General features: G+C 53.2%; 1 protein-coding gene across 2 annotated transcripts; it reads right to left on the minus strand.

Annotated features, from left to right (window-relative positions):
• Positions 1 to 7,353: 7,353 nt before the first annotated feature.
• On the minus strand, positions 7,354 to 16,369 carry LOC129472695 (group IIF secretory phospholipase A2). 2 transcript variants are annotated; one of them, XM_055262616.2, is made up of 5 exons: positions 16,254 to 16,369; positions 15,581 to 15,633; positions 12,167 to 12,311; positions 11,072 to 11,181; positions 7,354 to 7,565 (listed from the first exon to the last, which is right to left on the minus strand). In XM_055262616.2, the coding sequence occupies exons 1-5, from the start codon at positions 16,367 to 16,369 to the stop codon at positions 7,354 to 7,356; spliced, it is 636 nt and encodes a 211-aa protein (XP_055118591.2). The 2 variants fall into 2 exon arrangements, with proteins under 2 accessions (XP_055118591.2, XP_063488197.1); XM_063632127.1 differs by lacking the exon at positions 16,254 to 16,369 and having other exon boundaries at positions 15,581 to 15,783.
• Between the last annotated feature and the right edge of the window lie 5,479 nt (positions 16,370 to 21,848).

Genomic DNA, 21,848 nt, shown 5'->3' on the forward strand with positions numbered 1-21,848 from the left:
CCTCAGCCTCCTGAGTAGCTGGGATTACAGGCGCCCGCCACCACACCTGGCTAATTTTTGTATTTCTAGTAGAGACAGGGTTTCATCATGTTGGCCAGGCTGGTCTGGAACTCCTGACCTCAATTGATCCGCCCACCTCAGCCTCCCAAAGTGCTGAGATTACAGGCATGAGCCACTGCACCCGGCCCCAGGCCGTCTTTTTCACTCCCTCCTGTCTTCCATCCCCTAAATCTATAAGATAGAAATGACGGGCCCTTGATGGTATGCAAGCCCCATTTGTTTGGCACTGAAGCCCTGATTCTCGGAGAGCTGAGATGGGAGTGTAGAAGGATAGGCAGACTCTCTCTGGGAAAGTCTGCTGTCCTCAAAGGGAAATCACCCATTCCCTGAGCACATGTTACTGAAGACCTACTCCAAGCCAGGCCTTCTGCACCAGACTCCACGGAGCTTTCAGACCAAAGGGAAAACAAGTAAGCAGGGGATTGCAGAACAAGCTGGGGGTGCTAGGATTGGGGTGGGCTTGGGGAGCAATGCCCACCTCCTGGAAGGTGAGGGAAGCTTTCCTGAGGACTGCTGGGGGTCTGACAGCTCATCTGAGACTTGAAGATGAGGAGGAGTTAGGAGGGCCAGTGGGTTCGTGCAGAGCCTCCCAGGTTGAGGTTTGGAGAAAAGCAGCATATGCCTATGCAAGCTCCTTGTCCACCTGCCTTGCTCATCTCTGCCGAGGGATCTTCATTGTTGGTCCCTGCAGCCCAAAGACCTGGGTGTTGAATTATCATATTCCACATCCTACACCCAATCTGTTGGCACTACCTTCAAAATGCATCTAGATTCTGTATTTATAAAATGCTTCCATCAAATGTTTACATGGAAAAAAAAAAAAAAAAAGAGAGAGGGGAAAAAAATCAAGAAGCCAGCCACTTCTTAAGACTTTCACTGCCACCTTCTTGGGTGGGAGCCACCATCACTGGTGCCTGGGTCACTGCAGCTGCTCGCTGCTGTTCTCTCTGCACCCACCCTCGGCCCCTCCATCTCTTCCTCACACAGCAGTCAGCTGGCAGTGACTGAGCCTGGCACTCTCTGCTCAGACCCTCAGTGGCTCCCACTGGGCTGTCTTTACAGTGCCACCCCTTCAAGTCTGGGCTGGAATTGCACCTTCTTGATGAGGCTTATGCTGACCACCCTATTCAGTCCTGCCCTCTCCCACCGGCATTGCCCATCCTCTCTGTCCTGCCCCTTATTCATCTGATGAAACCTGGGGACCGGGGGGGGGGGGGGAGTGTGGACTAGTGACTTGTTGCAGGTCACCAGCTAGTGCCCAGCAGGGCTGGAATGTGAACCCCTGTCTTCTGATTCACAATCTCTTACTTCCCACCCACTTTCTCAAAATGAGGAAGTTGGATCTGATGTCCTCTGAGTCTCAGGCTCTGGAGCTGGAGTTCAAATCCTGTGTTTGTTGCATGATCTTGAGTCATTTACTTGGCTCCTCTGGGCCTCCGTTTCCTCCCTGCAGAAGCAAAGCTATGAATAGTCCCCACTGTAGCAGGATGAGCCATGGACAAAACCTTTCAGACACCGGGTTAAGGAAGGATTTGGCTTTGTTCGGCCAGGAGTTTTGGCAGACTTGCATCTCAACAGCTGGGAGCTTTGGCAGACTCATGTCTCAAGAACCGAGCTCCCTGAAGACAGAGTTCCTGGCCCTTTTAAGGGCTTACAACTCTAAGGGGTTCCACGTGAAAGGGTCATGATAGATTGAGAGCACATGTGGTTAGAGTGGGGGGGCGGTTAATCTTTTAACCACAGGCCTGGGCATCAGTGGCACTGGCTGGTCTTGCCACTGACTTCATTCCTGTTGTTTTTCAACTTTTACTTCCTCCTCCTCTTCAGAGACAGGAGACAGTAAGAGAAATGGCCTCTCTCCTCACCCACCTCCTAGGGCTGCTGAGAGGGTTAAATGAGAGGACACATGCAAAGCTCTCCACACAGTGATCAACGCGCTCTGCTTTTCTTAGGCCCTGACATCCTGAGATCCCAGACCCCCTTCCTTGGCAGAGCATGGGTGTTTTAGACGGGTTGACTTTGCCAGGGCAATATGTCTTTTTTTTTTTTTTCTGAGACGGAGTCTCGCTTTGTTGCCCAGGCTGGAGTGCAGTGGCGCGATCTTGGCTCACTGCAAGCTCCGCCTCCCGGGTTCATGCCATTCTCCTGCCTCAGTCTCCCGAGTAGCTGGGACTACAGGTGCCCCCCACCATGCCCGGCTAATTTTTTTTGTTTGTTTGTTTAGTAGAGATGGGGTTTCACCATATTAGCCAGGATGGTCTCAATCTCCTGACCTCATGATCCGCCCGCCTCAGCCTCCCAAAGTGCTGGGATTAGAGGGGTGAGCCACTGTGCCTGGCCTAATATGTCTTAAAAAAAAAAAAAAAAAAACTCTGCACCCCTGTCTCCTGTTGTTAGGAGCCTTGGTGTTTTTCTCCAGAACTTTCCTTGTTGTCACAGTTGGTGGCATCAGCTGCTTGTCAGGAAGCCACAGCTGGGGAAGCCAACAGCTAGTGTTACTGTGCCAGCCTCTGGAGGAAGGGCTGCCTCTCTGCATTCATAGTCAGGGCCGGGCCGAGGAAGTGGCGGCTCTCAGGCCCAGCTGGGGGCAGGCTCAGTCAAGGCCCCGGGTGCCTGGCTATGGCTTAGGGGCAGCAAGGGTCCACAGACCCTTCCCTTCTGCATCCTCTCCCTCCTCCTCCCACCTGCTCCCTTTCCTCCTCACACTCACAGGCAGGGAGCCAGATTTTCTTGCTAAATAACAGCTTTGCTTCTGCCAATTTTCTGTTTGGGGAAGAATGTCACAGGCAGTCCACTTCCATCAGCAACACCTTCTTCTACCTGCCGCTGTCTGCCACCCGACCTGAAGGTCTTTTGCCCAGGGCACCAGTCACCCACTCTAGACAATTTCCCTTCTCCACACCAGGCGCTGTGCTAGGGGTATTCTCATCTCTGACCTCATGTCATCCTCAAACCCTATGGGGTGTGCTTCATTATCAACCACATTTTACAGAAGGGGGAAACTGAGGCTGAGAGGGGTGAAGCGACTTGCCACACCTACACTGCCCGCTAGGGATGGGGCCAGGGTGCCACCCAGCCTGTGCTGTTTGCTTTAAGGGCAGCACTTCTTGAGAGGCGGTGATGACAACAATGAGAGGATGGTGGAGGCCATACTGACGGCTTCCTGTGCTCTCCTGGGCACTGTGGGCCTGGGGCAGGCCCTCAACAGATTCCACTCTGGGTCCAGGGCAAAGGGGCGGGAGGGGTGGAGTGGAGCACCGGTTGTGACCCGTGATGTCCACTAGGTGTCGCCCGCGTTCTGGAAAGGCTGTCAGCGACGCCCCACAGGTCCGAGGAACCAGGAAAGGGGCCGGGAGGGGCATGGGTCTCCCGAGGGGGTAGGCGGACCTAGGTCTGGGCAGAGATGGCAGCCCCAGGACAGGGAGGAGCACTGACAGCCCCCTCCTCACGCTTTAGCGTGGAAGACCTCAGTCCCCCGGATGGAGTGAGTGTTCATGGGTCCCCAGGGGAGGAGATCCCCAGGCGGTAGAAGAGGCCCCTTCTCACAAAATGTGACCCCTTGCTCCTCCTCTCCACTCCCGGGAGACCCCAGCTGCAACACCCCAGCTGCATCCATCCCCTTTTGGCACCTTTGGGACTGCCACACAGACCTGGGTCCTCACCCCTGTGCTCCCGGCCACGCCACTTGGCACCGCGTGTCAAGGTTAGGAGCTCAGCGTCTGCCTCCCGCCTGGGCTGCAGGCTTCTCGGGGCCGGAGAGGGGGGCGGGGGGAGGAGCGGGCAGAGGCTGGAAGCCCAGCACCACAGCTGGCACACAGGGGACTCTCATGCAGGGCCGCTGAGTGAACGAACCCGTGGGTGAGCTTGTCCAGGGATTTTCAAACTTTTAAAATATTGAGCTGAGGAATCCCTCTTCTTACAGGGTCGCCTGTGAAAGCTTCCCCATGTAAGACAGGAGTACCCGCTGATGTCCCCAGGGAAGCCCACGGCTTTGCGGAGCATGAGAAACAGCCGTTCTGGGCGGGGCGTGGTGGCTCACACCTGTGATCCCAGCACTTTGGGAGGCCGAGGCAGGTGGATCACGAGGTCAGGAGATTGAGACCATCCTGGCTAACACAATGAAACCCGGTCTCTACTAAAAATACAAAAAATTAGCCGGGCGTGGTGGCGGGCGCCTGTAGTCCCAGCTACTCGGGAGGCTGAGGCAGGAGAGTGGCGTGAACCTGGGAGGCGGAGCTTGCAGTGGGCCGAGATCGCGCCACTGCACTCCAGCCTGGGCGACAGAGCAAGACTCCGTCTCAAAAAAAAAAAAAAAAAAAGAAAAAGAAAAGAAAAGAAACAGCAGCTCTGGTCCCTGCAGGGGAGGCAACGGATGCTCATACAGGAAGGAGCCTGAGTCAGGAAGGGGCCAGGACCCAGCTGCCCTGCGGGACCCTCATGGCCCCACCGTCACTCACTTTCACTCTGAAGAAATATCCAGCCTCCATACTAACGATCTCGACTGTAATAATCTCCTGCTTTCCCCTCCCCACCCCACTCAGCTCACAAAGGCTTTTCCTCCCCGCTGTCTCAGTGGCTGTCACAAGCCTGGGACCCTTCACTGCAGAAATGTAGTCCCATTTCACAGATGGGCCCACCAAGCCTCAACAGATGTCAGCGGCAGAGCTGGGAGGAGAACTCGATGGGCTGGCATCAGGACCTTGGTCTCTCCTCCCACTGCCCCAGGTGCCTACATCATCATTCAGGAGCTGCAAGGAGCAGGGATTAAAAGTCAGATGCAGCCAGGAGTGGTGGCTCACACCTGTAATTCCAGCACTTTGGGAGGCTGAGGCGGGCGGAGCACTTGAGGTCAGGAGTTCAAGACCAGCCTGGCCAACATGGTGGAACCCTATTTCTAACAAAAATACAAAAATTAGCTGGGCGTGGTGGTGTGCGCCTGTAATCCCAGCTACTCAGGAGGCTGAGGCAGGAGAATTGCTTGAATCCAGGAGGTGGAGGTTGCAGCGAGCCGAGATCACGCCACTGCACTCCAGCCTGGACAACATGGCAAGAATCTGTCTCAAAAAAAAAAAAAGTCCGACACAGAGGACTCAGAGCCCAGCCCCACCACCTGTGACCTGTGTGACTTGAACTCTCTGGGACTCAGTTATTCAACAGAAATGGGTGGAGAGAGTACGGCAGAGATCTGTGCCTGAAAAGGGCTTAGCCCCGTTGTTATCATCATACCATGGTCATCGTCCAACTGCCGGACCACAGGGCCTAGGGTCCATGGCCTGGGCACCACTTCTCACTCCCAGGCTGGGGGCAGGAGGGAGACGGGCCATGCCAGCTACTGGGCATGGGAACCCACCTTCCCCAGAGCTGGAGAAGCAGGAGGAGTCACTGTGCCCTCCCCCGACGCCTGGCCAAGGAGGGCCCAGCCATGGGGAGTTGAGGTAGGAGGGCTTTATTCATTTGAGGAGGGGAAGCTGAGTCCTGTGGAGATTATCCAGGAGCTGCAGCATCCGAAGCGTCTGGGGTGAGTGGGGGCAGGCAGGACCCCTGGGCGGCAGAATCCCATCTCCAGACCCTGGCCTAGACTTTCCAAGGGACAGGGGAGAGTGTGTGCAGGCGGGAGGGGCGCAGCTGGGAACCTGCGTTTCCCCAGCCAGAGGACCATGGCCAGCAGGAGGCGGCGGTGTGGCGTAGGGGATGGGGGGCGTGGGCCCCTCCCACACTGACTGTGGCACTGGGTGGCAGTGTCCTTGTCTCCAAGGCTGGGGCTCTGGAAACCGCCTCTGGTCAGGTTTCCTGTCCTTTTTTTCATACATGTCCCTTCTGCCTCCTTCTCCACCCTTCCCGGCTCTCCCTCCCCAGTGACAATGGTGCCCCAGAGGCACTGCCAGGCGAGCTTGCTGGCGGCTGTTGAGTCCAGGTGGAGGGTGGCCTCAGTGGTTCTCAGGCAGGTGGGGCTGGCTCCGTGGAGGCCGCTGACCCTGAGGTGAGGCTGGGGCAGGTAAGGAGGAAGGTAAGGTGCACCTGGAGAAACAACAGTGCTGGGGGCCGCAGGGCCATCCCCTCCACTTCAGCCCCTGCTCCATGCCCCACACAGGAACCCAGCCCTGTAAGGCCCTGCCCCCCAGCTCCTCTGTGCTGCCTGCAGGCCCCTCCCCGCTGGCGGCTGTCACTCACCTGGTCTTTCCACGCTCCCATCTTCTCCCCTCTCCTTCACCACCCTGTTCCTTACTGCCTTCTAGAAGCTTCCACGTAGCCTCCTACCTTGACCCTCTTCTAGAATTTTCCAGGCAGCCTCCCGCCTTGATGTTCTCCCTACTTACATTTCCCTCTTCACTGAGGTGGGTCTCAGTCCTCAGCCTCTTTCCCACCAATGGGAATTGTGACGCCTGCCCACAGCCCAGGGAGAGAGGGTGTGGGTCCCCCTCCACTGTTCTGGCTGCCGTTCCAGGTGCAGGCCAGGAGGGCAGTGTCTGTCAGGGACCCGGAGGGCGGGGGTAGGGGTACCCCTCAGACCCACGTGGTGTGGCAGGGCAGGGTTGGGGTGACAGGCATGGGTCGATGGAGGACACAGAGAAGACTTGTAGGTGTTGGCGGCCGTATTTTCGTGTGTCCCCATATTAGCCTGGGGGGTGTACCTGGGTGTGTGGCTCTGTCAGTGCCCAGGAGCCTGCTCTGAGGCTGGACTTCGGGGCTGGGACACTCAGCACTGCACATCCCCTAGGGTCTGAACCTAGACTCATGGCCACCTCGGTGAGGGCTGGGGTGGGGCACCTGCTCTGCGAATGGGGCTCTAGAGAGCCTCAAGCCCAAAGTAGCCACCACCCCAGGCCATCCTGTGGAATCAGCTGAGGGGCTCCCGGAACCCAGCCTTTGGGACCAGCAATCTGCCTTCCTGTGACCTTGGGCGGAGGATGCATCCAGCTCTGGGCCTGGGCTGGCAGCTCAGACTCTGTAAGATTCCGGAGAGTCAAGCTGGCTCCAGCAACAGAGGCCCCACTCAGAGGCCCCTCCTTCTCTCTCTCGGGTCTCCCCGGCCACCCTCAGGAGAGACCCCTACAAGCTCCGTGCCTCCCACCCAGTCCAGAACCAGCAGGCACCCATGCCTGGGGCTGGGCTGGGGGAGTCAGGACCCAGGCCTTCCTGAGTCCTCTGAGGGCTGAGCCCTCACTGGAGAGCTCCAGGGAGGAGGCAACCAGCAACCCTTGGGCTCCCGGCCTGGCTTCTACCCTCCCTGCACCTCGTCTGGTCCCCAAGCCAGACCCTCCGCCCGCTCTTCTCTCTCAGACCTCAGAGGCTCTAGGGAGGGGTGGGGGGCGCCAGGGATTGGTGACTGCGGGTGACCTCCTCAGGGGGCGGTTCATAGATGCTGCAGTTGGGCGTGGGGCCGTGGCAGTAGACATTGAGGAAGCCACGGTACTCCTCTCGGTACGTGTGGTTCATGAGGCACAGAACCACGTTCTTGTCACACATGCATGTCTGCTTGTCACACTCTGTCTTGTTGAGGTCACCTATAGGGGGATGGGGGTGGCAAAGGCTGTGGATGAAAGGGGCAGTGGCTTCCCCAGGACCAATGCTGGGGAGGGGGAGCACACAGACTTGGAGAGCCCAGTGGTCCTTGGAATGTGTTCCCCGGGCGGCAGGACCAGCACCACCCACGGGCCCCACCCCACGCCTACAAGGTCAGCAGCTCTGGGCTGGGGCCCAGCAGTCTGTGTTGTAACAAGCTCTCTAGGTGACTCTGGTGCATAGTAAAATTGGGGAACCACTGAAGCCCAACAGTTATTGCATAGCTGGGGAAACTGAGCCCCAGAAAGGGGGATGGGTTTACCTAAGTCGCCCACAGAACTAAAGCACCCCCTACGCCCCCAAGGCTTGTTACTTCCTGCCAACCCAGACCTCTTCCCTTCAATCACAGAATCAAAGAAAGCCCAGTGAAGAGGGAGTTATTGCCGGGCGCAGTGGCTCACGCCTGTAATCCCAGCACTTTGGGAGGCCGAGGCAGGTGGATCACCTGAGGTCAGGAGTTTGAGACCAGCCTGGCCAACATGATGAAACCCCATCTCTAGTAAAAATACAAAAAATTAGCCAGGCATGGTGGTGGACGCCTGTAATCCCAGCTACTCGGGAGACTGAGGCAGGAGAATTGCTTGAACCCTGGAGGCGGAGGTTGCAGTGAGCCGAGATTACACCACTGCACTCCAGCCTGGGCGACAGAGCGAGACTCCTTCTCAAAAACAAAAACAAAAACAAAAAAAAAAAAAGAAGAGGGAGTTATTGGTAAGAAATGAGTGAGAAAAACAATTGTTCAAAAACTTAGTGCCTAAGAGCCTATCACATGCCTAATCCAGGGCAAATGCTACTGTTGTTTGTCCCTATGCTGTTGTTATAATTAGTAGATTTCAGAAATCATCCTCAGGTGCACAATAGAATCAGTTGGAGGGCTTGTTCCAACAAAGACTGCTGGACCTCATCCCTAAGTGTCAGATTCAGTAGGTCTGGGTGGGGCTTGATGATTGGCATTTCTAACAAGTTCCTGGGTGCTGCAGCTGCTACTGTTGCTGGTTCAGGGGCTACCCTTTGAGAACCTCCAACTAGCTTGATCGGTCTGCAAACTTTTCATACTTTCTACCAGCAAAATCCTGTCTCTTAAACGAAACTCTTTAAAGAAGGCTGATGCATCAGACAGCCCCAGAAGAAGCTGCTTAATGATAAAATACACTGAAGTACCAGCTGAGCCTCTCAGGCACTGTGACCATCACCTGTCAAGGTCTCTGGCTCTGATGGCCCCAGGGATTCCCAAAACCCAGCATGAAAGTCACTGCTTTAAGTTAGTCCGTTAACCCTGGTGGGTGGTGGGCGGGGGGGAGAATCTCTCTCCTCCAGCTGCTTTAATAGGGGGGCATCTGCTATCTCAGGCCAGCCCCTCCACCTCATGTTTGAACAGCAGAACATGAGGGCCACAGAGATCTGGGCTCCCAAGGGGCCCCAAATGCACCCCAGTCTCCACTAGACTCCTTCCCAGATGACAGGAGACTTGAGTGTCTTTGCAAAGCCAGCATTGCTTGTGAGTTATTAATAAGCAACAATTGGTAGCACCAGGTGAAGACATGGGAGCAAAGAAGGCCCAGTGGTTGCCCACAGGCTGGGCCAGGGGGAGTCCTGCCTCAGAGAGGGGCACAGAGAGGGGCAGGGCAGGGACACCTGGGCACTGCTACTTGGATGCCACTTGCGCTTACCTACATGTCTCAGTTGGGAAATAGCCACAGCAAGTTCATGGTAAATGAGGGAACCCTCCAGGCCAGGTGCTAATACCTTGGATCCCTGGAAACACTGGGCATCCTAGGATGGAGTCACCTCTGCTGGTGGGGTCCGAGTGACAGAACCAGAAGAGAAAGGGTCTGCTCTGATCCAAACCCCTCAATGGACCCATAAGTGAGGAAACTGAGGCAGGGAAGGACCTGCCCAGGGCTACATGGAGCAGGGAGAGGGTGACAGAACCAGAGTTCAAACCCAGGTCCCCCGACTCCCAGGCCAGCATGTCTCAGAGCCTCCCTGCAGAGCTGCAGTCTCAGAACCATCTGGGGAGCTGGCTGAAAGCCAAGTTCCTGGGCCCCACGAACACCCACTGAATCAGAATCACCCAGAATTTGGGGGACAGGAGAATTGGAATGCCAGTTCCAGGACCGGAGCATCAGAGCACCTCAGGGAGACGTTCTCAAGCCACAGCTAGGCTGGTCAGATTCAGATTTAGCAAAAAAGCAAAACCAAAATCAGAACACAGGATTCCTGGTTAAATTTCAATTTCGGGCTGGGCTGGTGGCTCATACCCATAATCCCAGCACTTTGGGAGGCAGAGGTGGGAGGATTGCTGGAGACCAGGAGTTTAAGACCAGCCTGGGCAACATAGTGAGACCCCCATCTCCACAACAAATACAAAAATCAACTGGGCGTGTTGGCACTCGCCTTTAATCCCAGTTACTCCGTAGGCTGAGGCAGGAGGATCACTTTAGCCCAGGTCAAGGCTGCAGTGAGCTACGATGGCACCACTGTACTCCAGCCTGGGCAACAGAGCAAGACCCTGTCTTAATTCATTAATTAATTAAAATTTCAGGTAAACAGTACATGTTTGGCTGGACGCAGTGACTCACACCTGTAATCCCAGCACTTTGGGAGGCCGAGGCAGGTGGATCACGAGGTCAAGAGATCAAGACCATCCTAGCCAACATGGTGAAACCCTGTCTCTCCTAAAAATACAAAAATTAGCTGGGCATGGTGGTGTGCACCTGGAGTCCCAGCTACTTGGGAGGCTGAGGCAGGAGAATGGCGTGAACCCGGGAGGCAGAGGTTGCAGTGAGCTGAGATCGCGCCACTGCACTCCAGCCTGGTGACAGAGCAAGACTCCGTCTCAAAACAAAAACAAAAACATGTATTAGTAGAAGTATGTCCTAAACATTTCCTTTTCTATAAATATTAATTAATTTTATACTAGCATTTAGTTTTGAGTATCAATATGTCCCATGCAATATTTAGGACATATTTAATATTAGAACATTTTTCATTGTATAGCTAAGAAATGAATTTCACTAGGCAGCCTGTATTTCTTTTTTTTCTTTTCCTTTTTTTCTTTGAGACACAGTCACTCTGTCGCCCAGGCTGGAATACAGTGGCATGCAATCTTGGCTCGCTGCAACTTCTGCCTCCCAAGTTCAAAGTGGTTCTCGTATCTCAGCCTCTCCAGCAGCTGGGATTACAGGCACATGCCACCACGCCGAGCTAATTTTTGTATTTTTGTAGAGACGGGTTTTCACCATGTTAGCCAGGCTGTTCTCGAACTCCTGACCTCAAGTGATCTGCCTGCCTTGGCCTCCCAAAGTGCTGGGATTACAGGCATGAGCCGCTGCACCCGGCCGGCAGCCTGTATTTAATCTGGTAAGGCTGTCCACCATCCCAGCACAGGCTGGTAGAGCCAGCCACTCCCTTCTCTGGGGGCCCAGGTGACAGGGGAGGGACTCACTGCAGACTATCTCAGTGTTGTTCTCGATGGTGTGATCATAGTGGTCCACATAGGGGTGACAGCCTTGATCAAAGAGTTCCTGGTAGCAGCAGTCGTGGGCGTGGCAGCACCTAGGGAGCGGCAGAGGTGAGTGGGCAGGCATGGCCGGGCTGGCCCATCTCCCACCAGCAGAGACCTCTGATCATCTCTTCCAGTCTCTCGCAGGTCAAACGTTCAAACTGAAGCCCAGAGAGGGACAGTTACTTGTCCGAGGTCACACAGCCAAGCAGAGCTGGGGCCAGCACCCAAGGTTCTGATCCTCACAGCTTCAGCTTTGTGGCACCTGCCAGGCCTGCCCACCCCAGGACACATTCTCCCCTGTGTCTTTGTTCTATCCACAGGGCTCCCAGCTTTCTCCCAGAGCCCCGGCTGCAGCAGTGGGAGGGGTCAGAGACCTGCCTAGGTTTATGTCAAGGTTGGAGGAGCGTTGACTGTAGGCAGAGGCCACCCCTGGCTGTGCCTCATGGCCAGGGAGGGACAAAGGTCTGGAGGATCAACAGGGACAGGTAGGATGGGGAACAAGAAGCACAGGCAGTGTGGCTGTCCCCATCACCTCTAGGGACGTGAAGTCAGCTAGTCAATGTGCATTTATTTAGCTTTCTGTGATACAAACTTGGTGCTGGCTGCTGTTGGGGAGATAGGAGCAGAAGACAAGCCATGGCTGCTGGGAGCTCCCAGTCTGATGGAGGAGGCATGGTCCTGTCTTCCAGAGCCTCCAGTCTGAGGCGGGCAGGGGTCACAGCCCTTGCCTTTGTGGCGTGTCAGCTGTGTGACTGCTCTCCCATGTGTGTTTTGGAGCAAGTCAAAGGTCCCTTCCTAGAGACAGGAGGGGTTAAAACACTTCCAAGCCCATGACCTTGGAGATGGACAACAGAAAGCGCTCAAGACAGTTTGGAAAGAACATAGTGAAGGACCAGGCTCTGGTCACCAACTCATCAAAGAAGCCAGATCCTTTGGGGAAAGGTCTCCCCCTCTCAGGGATGGAGGGCAAGATCAGTCTGACCTTCAGCTGTCCTCATTTGGCCCCTGACAGGAGCCCAGGCCTCTGGTACCTACCAGTCCACCTCATCCTTGGGCTGGCCACGGCCCCCCAGCCCACAGTAGCAACCGTAGCCCACGAAGGACAGGATGGCACTCCTCCCCGTGACGGCTTCCACCATGGCCTTCAGGTTGAGCAGGCTGCCGTGGGCTGTGGACAGAACTGCAAGAGAACCATGGGGTGCTCTGAGGCCCTGCCCTGTGGCTGGCCACTCCCAACCTCTCTCATCCTGAGAGTCTGGACTGACCATCCTCCCAGTACCTAGGGTAGGTGGGAGAAGGAAGGAGAAAGCAGAAGAGGAAAGCTGGGGCAAGAAGGGCGGGCAGCTAAGCCGGAGGAAAGAAATCTGCAAGGTACCACGTATGGTGTGCACCCATATCCCCGCAGCCCTGAGAAAACAAGGCAGGTCATCCTTGCTAGGGACTTGCTCCATGCCAGGTACTGTCCCAAGCCCCTTCCGTGCATGAATCCATTGGGTGCTCACTGCAACCCTATGCATGCTCTTGTTATCCCACTGTGCAGATGAGAAGACTGATGTCCAGTGCATTTAGTAACTTGCTCTACATCCCGTTGTCAGAAAGCAGTGGAGACAGAATTTGGACCCAGGAAGTGAGGGTTTTGCACCCACACCCTCTGCCACTTGGCTGCACACACTTCTCAAGGGGGATACCCAAGCGCCTGGTATGTTGGAGGCGGCTTCGCAAAGGCCACATGCTGTTAGGAAGCTCAGGGGGTTGATTCTGGGTCCCTTTCTGGTCTCTGCCTCCTGCCTCTGCCCTCTTGGGGGCCTCAGAGTCCCCACCATGATTCCAGGGCTGGTGCATCTCAGGATCAACCCAGCGACAATTCGGTGCTCTGGTCGTTAACGAAGAAACAGAAAAGGCTTCGTATTACAGGCTGATACTGGCTGGGCGTGGGAAGAAGGAAAACACTCTCCCCACACACATACAGAGGGAGAAATAGTGCAAGGACACTTCCTGCACCAGCGAAATCAGCTTCGTGGCACCTGCCAGGCTGGCCCACCCCAGGACACATTCTCCCCGTTGCCACTGCTTCTCTCCGTCTTGCGGTCTGTGCCCGTGCGGTGGCTCTCTGAATCGCCTGCGCTGCCTCTGCACATCCTCCTGGATGCAGCACGGGGTCCACACGCCCAGCCTGGCACCTACAGTCCTTACCTGGGGGAAGCTGCCCTACACACACCAGCAGGAGAGCCAATCTATCACCATTTTATGGGTGAGGAACCAAGGCTCAGAAAGGTGCAGGCCTGCCCAGGTCCCACAGGCTGGAGGGGGCAGAGCCCAGACTGCCCTGGGTTTGTGTGCTCCGGAGCTGGGAAGCCAACCACAGCGCAGCGCAGTGCAGCTCTGCCTGCTTCCCCCACCCCAGCCATTCCAGCTGCAGTCAGCGTGAGGGGCCTAGCTCAGCACCCTTCCTGCCGCTCTCTCCATGTCCCCACCCTGCTCCCCAGCCTGAATGAGGAAATGTACTGGGAGAGGGGAAAGCCAACGGTTTCAGAAACTGGTGGCTCAGGGGATCCCAAAGGCCACTCTTGCCTGCTTCCAGAGACACGGTGCCCGACATCTCTAACGACAGGGAACTCGCCACCTCAATGTGCCTTAGTGGGAAGAGCACTGACTCTGGAGTCAGACAGACCTAGGCCAATAACCAAGGCCAGCTGGGACTCCCTGGGGCTCTGTTCTCCCATCTGTAAAATGGGAGTAACAATCTCAACCATGAGAGATCAGGCAGGCCAGTGCCCTGCCCGAGGCCTGGCACGCACCAGCAACCTCTCGGATCACAATTCCCAAAGCAGAGGAAGGGGATCATGACGCCCTCCTTGCAGGGCACCTTGGAGGTTGAAGTGTGATCATGAAGGTGTGTAGAGTGCCTGGCCCACACAGCGCCTTGAGGAGGGACCCAACCACTGCGAGGCCCTGGCCACCTCCCCATCTGCCCCTGGCCTTGTAAATGTTACCCTGAGGGAGGGGGCACCTCCAGTCCCAGGACCCCCTGACAGTCAACTCCCATGTGGCAAGAGAAGAAGAGCAAGAAACCTACACGGCCATGCACAGAGTGAACACACACACGGACGAACACACACACACGGACAAACACACACACACGGACACACACACCCATCTCACACACACTCACACACCTGCCCCTCACACTCTCCTCTACATACCACACGCACTTGCACACACACTCATTCCCAGACACCTCAAACACACTCACCCACACATACCTGATACACTCAACACTCACACATACATACCTGATACACTCATGACACCTACACTCATCCACACATACATGATACACACCCACACATACCTGATACACACACACATTTGCACACTCACACCCTCGTGCATTACAGATGCACTCACATACACAATGCTTCCAGGGAAGAATCAGGGGCCTGGCCCAAGGCCACATCCACATTGACAGTCCAAGCGAAGGAATCCAAGTCTGCATTCAGTTGGGTTGAAGGCTCTGCCCCTAACCAGTGGCTTGGGCTGAACTGAAGCAGTCATCTTCTCAATAACAGGTCACTTTGCCTGAATGCAACCAGCCCTCTGTCACGTCTGGCCACATGGAACCTTATTTTGGTTTTTGTCATTTATTTCTTTTCCTCAAGCCAGGCTGTGTTCTGGTGAGGTTTAACAGGCTGCATGAAAGGCCAGTGAGAGGCCCAGCCAATGGTCCATGGAGCTGGGACACCTGCCGCATACATGATGCCGGGACAAGTGGCAGGGTCAGGTCTGTGTCAAGAGCCTCACGCAACAATCCTATGGGGCGGCTGCCCAGAGCCATGATGCCCTGGATACCACCCCCAGAAGGAAGCCCCTGACCTCCCACCACTCTGCAGTACACAGACACCCACCCTGCACACACACACCCTCCTGCAGATCTATGCACCCTGCATCCATAAGCACGCTCTGGAGACACATACCCCAATTAACACACACTCACACAAAGAGACACAAATAGGCTCGCACTCAGGTGCCTACACTGTCACATACTTTATGGATGTGTGTTACACACATAGACATCATCACGTGCTCAGACACACCTACACACACATAGATGCCTGCGCCTGTCTGCACACAAAATCATTAACTCCTGTCTGATGGACACACACTAGTACACACTCAGGTACACAAATGCCCAGCCAACACCAGCATTTTAAGATGCTTGCTCAGCCCTGTGCCCTGCCCCCGGGGCTCATAAATGCATGTTTACAGCTGGCTGGAGGGGTAAACAGCCCCAGAATTGGGTGCAGCCTGCTGGGCTGAGCCAGGAAGCAGAGGCCCAGAGACAGGAAGGAAGCTAGGCCGGTCAGTGGAACCATAACTCAGGCGCCCAAGGTCACGGGAGACAAGCTGGGAGCAGGAGAGACGGAGGAGCCCTCTGGAGTCTTTACTCACCACTGCCGGCAAGGATGGCCACGGCGAAGAACTTCTTCATACCCAGGCTAGACCTGAGGGAGGGTGAAACCCGGAGCTTGAGTCCATCCCCTCCACCCTTGGCAGTGTTGGACCTGCTGCTCCCTTCCTGAGCCTCAGGACAGGTGTCATCAATGCTGTCCCTTGATGTCCTAGTTGCTGCTCCTAGCGCTGTCATCAGCACCTGCCCAGCCCCTCCTGGAGGAGCACACCCCAGATGGCAGAGCCAGGAGGCAAGAGCACCTCCTTGCCCCCCATTCTGGCAGGAACCCCCTCCACGCATCAGCTTCCAGGACAGGAAGCCTGCTGTCTCAGGCCAGACCTCCCATGCACACACTAGGGAGTCCAGGAAGGAAGTCATGTGACCCAGCCTAGCAGCTGGGTCTTGAACCCAAAGCCAGGACTCCTAGGTCCCTGGATTCCAGTCCCAGCACCGCTTCCAAAACGTATGGCCTCAGCCTCCCTGGGCCACATGAGGGTTGTGGCCTCACTCTCCCTGGGCCACATGAGTGCCACGTGAAGGTTGACTAAATGATCCCTTTGGGGTTCTGCCCACCATGCGGACTCTTAGGAGAAAGGGATTCTAGGAGCCAGCCCCTCACCCCTGTCCCTGCCTCTCCCTGGAGGATTCCATCTCAGGGCAGCAGGCACCTACCTGGAGGTTCTTGAAGGACAGGAGGCCCCGAAGCGTGGGCCCCTCCACCCAGAGAAGCATCTATCCAGCACCTTCTTTTTGAACCATTTGGGGTTGGCCTGCGCCCCATCTGCCATGTTCCGGGTTCTGGGGGGCCAGCAACATAGGTCTTGAAAGGTCTGAGGCACGCTCCAGAGGCTGCGGGGAGCAGGCCCCAGCTTCACGCTGCCTCGCACGCTGGCAGGGGAGTGCCGGAGCAGTGCCCCTGGGCAGGAGGCAGGTGACATATGCCCTAGAAAAAGGAGGCTCCACCTCCTCCTCCCTCCCCCACAGCCCTGCCCACAGCCAGCTGGTACAGTCCCCACCCCTGGGTGCTCTGGTCTGCCTGACTTGGGGGTTTACATACCTGATAGGAGAATCAGTCTTTCCCCATAATGCATCTGAAAGGAAATTAGCCCAAAGGCCTCTCTCTCCCCATCTGAAAGATGTTAAAGATAAAACATCACTCAGTGACACTTGTTGAAGCACAGTAAGGTAGGCTTTGTTCAAAGGGGCCATGGGGACAGGTGTAGGGCCATGGCAGTGGGTTCCACAGCGGGGAAGAGACTGGACTCAATGGCAGATACAATAAGAAAAAGCGGGAATTCATAGCCAAGGAGCAGGGTGGGGTCTGAGGATGGAAAGTTAACCAGAAGAAACATCAGGAGTCGCGGGGGATTGGGAGACTCTGGCTAAACCGATCCACCAGGATTCCTGCTGAAGGCAGGTGGGTTGCTCAGACATCACCTGGGGGCCACGGAGGACGAGAAACCCAATCAGATATGGAGGACAAAATTGAGGATTCTACCTAAACCAACTTAGCAGGGTTGCGACATTGCCAAATTCGCCCTTGAAGGGGGCACAATTATCTGATGGAGAGCCTGGGGGGCCTGGTCATCAGCACCATTTGCCTTTTTTGAAGGGGGGTGGTGTGTATGAGAAAGATGGGGCTGGAGAGAATCCAAGGCAGTGTGAGCTCTGGGAGCCCCTCTCAGGGCTGAGTCACCTGGGCTGAGCTTGGGGGTTTGAGCAGTCGCACTGAGAGAAGATCCCATGCCAGCACCCCCACTTTCCAGCCATGAGGCCTTGGTAGGAGAGCTCCCTTCCCTGGTCTCTGAGTTCTCAGCTGTAAGTGCACATAACAAGGCCTCACTGAATGAGGGTGATGCTCATACAAATCAGGTGTCGTGGTGGGTGGGGGCAGGCATAGGTGCCCAGTTAAAGATCTGATTGTTACAAAGTAGAGGCCTGAGCACAGCATGATCACTCACACCTGCAATCCCAGCACTGTGGGAGGCCAAGACGGAAGGATTGCGTGAGGCCAGGAGTTTGAGACCAGCCTGGGAAACATAGTGAGACCCCATGTCTACAAACAACAGCAAAGTAGGGGCTGATCTCCAGCCTTGGGGAGAACTGAGATGCCGGGAGGGGACGGCAAGGGAGGCAGGAGAAGATGACTCTTGGAAGTTGACACTGCAAATAATCCCCTCACCTTCAAGTTGATCCATCTCTCTCAGTGTCCTCAAACCTGCCAACAAAGGGCAGAAGAGACCCCTGGGGCTTCCCTTCCTGCCCCTAGCTTTGCCAGCCTCCTCTTCTGGCTCTACCAAACCACAGTCCACATGTCATCCCCCTCACCCAGCCCCCACCCTTCCTCTGCCCAGCTCCCTCTCTGTGGATCCAGGTCCATCTCCTCTCCAGGAAGTTATCCCAGAAAAACCCCACTGCATCCAATCACAGGTCCTTGCATGGGAGGGTGTTTATTTGCATTTGGTGATGCATTCCAAAACATATACAGGTGATGCTACCTGTATATGTTTTGGTTTATGAATCTTGACACTTCCTTCAGACTGGGGATCCTGGAAGGAAGAGGCCTTTGTTTCTTCCAAAAGCCTAGGGCTTCCCCCTTGGGACAAGGCTGCATCTGCTTCATCAGACTGGGAGTGATTGGAAAACAAGACTAGTCTCTGCCTTCACTTGTCTGCACAAAGTCTGGCTTCTATCTTTGCCTCCGTTTTCTCAAACACCACTTAATGATGTCACCACACTCCAAAGAAGGAAGAATCGAGAACTAAGGCCCAGTATGTCCAAATCCTGAAGATAAAGCCTCGTTGCAAACACCACTTGATGATGTCACCACACTCCAAAGAAGGAAGAATCGAGAAGTAAGGCCCAGTATGTCCAAATCCTGAAGATACAGCCTCCAACCTGCAGATAAGTAGAGCCACTCCGACATAGGTCGAGGAGGCCAAGGCTGGGGCCGGGGACCCCTGAGAGCCTCTGAGCAGCATCACTGCTACTTTCTCAACTGGAATTCCCACTGGACATGCTGGTTGGGCTGGTCTTCAGAGAGGCTTGATCCTTGAGGAAGAGGACAGGCTCTTCCCTCTCCCTCCACCCTCCCCCTACCAAGCTCAGGGTGCTCAATAGCGAGTCAATAATAAACTGGTTGACCCAGTAATTCCACTTCTGGGACTGCAAACCAAATGCCAACTTGAGTGGCTCCTAGAGACACTGAAGGGGTGTTTTCTTGATGCTCCCCCAAACCCATTAGAGGCAACTTAAATTAGGGGTTAGTTAAGCAAATTATTAGCCATCCATCCATAATCATGTTTTCAAATAATATTTGTTGATACAAAAAAAACCACCCTGTACTACAAGGTAATAGCATTTTTAAAAAGGAGTTGGTGTACACAGGTATAAAAATTATCTAGAAGGATACAGTGTAAAAGCATTAGTAATGGGCATCTTTAGACAGTGGAATAAATGGTGGTTTTTATTTTTTTATTTGTAATTTTTGGTATTAAAATGAGTGTAAAAATACATTCAACAATTACAATAAAATGGTCAATTTCCTCAAAAGACACAAAGTCACTCAACTGGAAATAGCTGGATATCTATGAAAGCCGCTGAATGTATAGTTTAAAATCTTCCCATAAACAAACTCCAGGTCCAGATGGCTTCACTGGTGAACTTGACCAAATACTTAAGGAAGAAGAAACACCAATTGTATTAGTTTGCTAGGGCTGCCATGACAAAATACCACAAATAGAGGGACTTCAATAACAGAAATTTATTTTCTCCCAGTTCTGGAGTCTGGAAGTCCAAGATCAAGATGCTGGCAGGGCTGATTTCATTCTGAGGCCCTTCTCTGTGGCTCAAAGATACCACTTTCGCTCTGTGGCCTCACGTGGCCTTTCCTCTGCGCATGCCCATCCCTCGTGTGTCTTTGTGTGTCTAAATTTACTCATCTTATAAGGACACAAGTCATGCTGGAGTAGGGCCCACCCTTGATTCCACTTAATCACCTCTTTAAAGGCACTATCTCCAAATACAGCCATATTCTGAGGTACCATGTGTTAGAGCTTCAAATTACACATTTAGGGGAGGGGGAAACAATTGAGCCCATAACACCAATTACACACAAATTCTCCAGAATAGGTAGATAAAGAAAATGCTTCCCAATTCATTTTACTAAGCCAACATTATTCTAATACCAAAACCAGATAAAGACATTACAAGAAATGAAAACTACAAGACTATGATTCCTCATCAACATAGATAAAAACATTCTTAACAAAATATTGGCAAACAGGCAAATGCTGGTAAACAGGAAAATATACCATGACCTAGTGGGGTTTATCCCAGGAATGAAAGATTGGTTATGCATTAAAAATCAGTCAATGTAAATATACCATACTAACAGACTAAAGAAGGAAAGCCATATGGTCATCTCAACAAATCTGAGAAAACAAAACAAATGCCATTTGACAAAATCCAACATCCATTCCTGATTTTAAAAACTGTTCACAAACTGAGACAGAATGGAACTTCCCCAATTTGAGTAAGGATATCTACAGCCGGGCGCGGTGGCTCACGCCTATAATCCCAGCACTTTCGGAGGCCGAGGCTGGTGGATCACCTGAGCTCAGGAGTTCGAGACCAGCCTGTCCAACACGGTGAAACCTGGTCTCCACTAAAAATACAAATATCAGCTAGGTGTGGTGGCATATGCCTGTAATCCCAGCTACTCAGGAGGCTGAGGCAGGGGAATCTCTTGAACCCGGGAGAAGGAGGTTGCAGTGAGCCAAGATTGCGCCACTGCACTCCAGCCTGGGCAACAGAGCCAGACTCGGTCAAAAAAAAAAAAAGATAAAGGGCATCTACAAGAAACCTATGGCCAACACAAGGCTTAATGGTGCAAGACTGAATGCTTTTCTCCCAAAGATTAGGAAGAATGTCCACTCATCACTTCTATTCTATATTGTACTGGTGATTACAGTTAGTGCAACAGCCAAGAAAAGAAATGAAAAGGCTTCAGATTGGAAAGGAAGAAGAGAGTTGATGTCTATTGGCATCAACATAATAGTCCATATAAAAAATCGTGTAGAAGCTACAAAAAAAGCTGCTGGAACTAACAACTGAATTTAGCAAGGTTGCAGAATATAAGATGAAAATACGAAATAGTCATAATAATTGTACTTCTACATACTAGCAATGAATAATTGGACACTGAAATTAAAAAAATATTTACAATAATATGCAAAAATATGAAATATTTAGGGATAAAATTGACCAAAAAACGGATACTTGTATGTTAAAAACTATAAAATGATGCTCAGAGAAATCAAGGAAAACCAAAGTAAATCAAAGGATATGTCATGCTTATGAATCAGAAGGCCCAATATTGTTACAATGTCAATTCTCATTTGCTCATTAGTCACTGCACTCTCAATCAAAATCCTAACAGACTTTTCTTGTAGAAATTGACAAGCTGATCCCAAAATTCATATGGAAATTCAAGGGATCTAGAATAGTAAATCAACTACAAAAAGATGAATAGTATTGCAGGACTTACACTACCTGATTTTAAGACTTATAAAGTGGGCCAGGCGCAGCAACTTACACCTGTAATCCCAGCACTTTGGGAGGCCAAGGTGGGAGAATTGCTTGAGCCCAGGGGTTCAAGACCAGCCTGGACAACATAGCAAGACCCCGTCTTCACAAACAAACAGACAAAAATTAGCATGGCTTGGTAGTACACACTTGTAGTCCCAGTTACCTGGCGGGCCAAGGCAGGAGAATTGCTTGAGTCTGGGAGGTCGAGGCTGCAGTGAGCTATGATTGTGCCCTGCATTCCAACCTGGGTGACAGAGTGAGACTCTGCCTTAAAAAAAAAGTTACTGTAATCAAGACAGTATGGTATTGATATAAAGATAAACAAATAGGTCAATGGAACAGAATAGGTGATTGAGAATCAGATTTACAAATGTGGAAAATTTATTTTTGACAAGGATGCAAAGGGAAGTTCATGGAGAAATAACACAATTTTCAACCATGTTGCTAGGCCAACTGACTATCAACAGAAAGAGAGAGAAATAGAAAGAAAGGGAGAGAGAGGCAGGGAGAGAAAGAAAAAAGAGAGAAAGACAGAGAAGGAGAGAGAGAAAGAGAGAAAGAAACAGAGGGAGGGAGAGAAAGAAGAAAGAGGGAGGATGAGAAGGAAAGAGGGAAACAGAACAGGGATCGGGGGGAAGGAAGGGGGAGAAAGACAGAAAAGAAATAAGAATTTCAATT

This window comes from Symphalangus syndactylus, chromosome 22, assembly GCF_028878055.3.
Source record: "Symphalangus syndactylus isolate Jambi chromosome 22, NHGRI_mSymSyn1-v2.1_pri, whole genome shotgun sequence".
Taxonomy (NCBI): Eukaryota; Metazoa; Chordata; class Mammalia; order Primates; family Hylobatidae; genus Symphalangus; species Symphalangus syndactylus.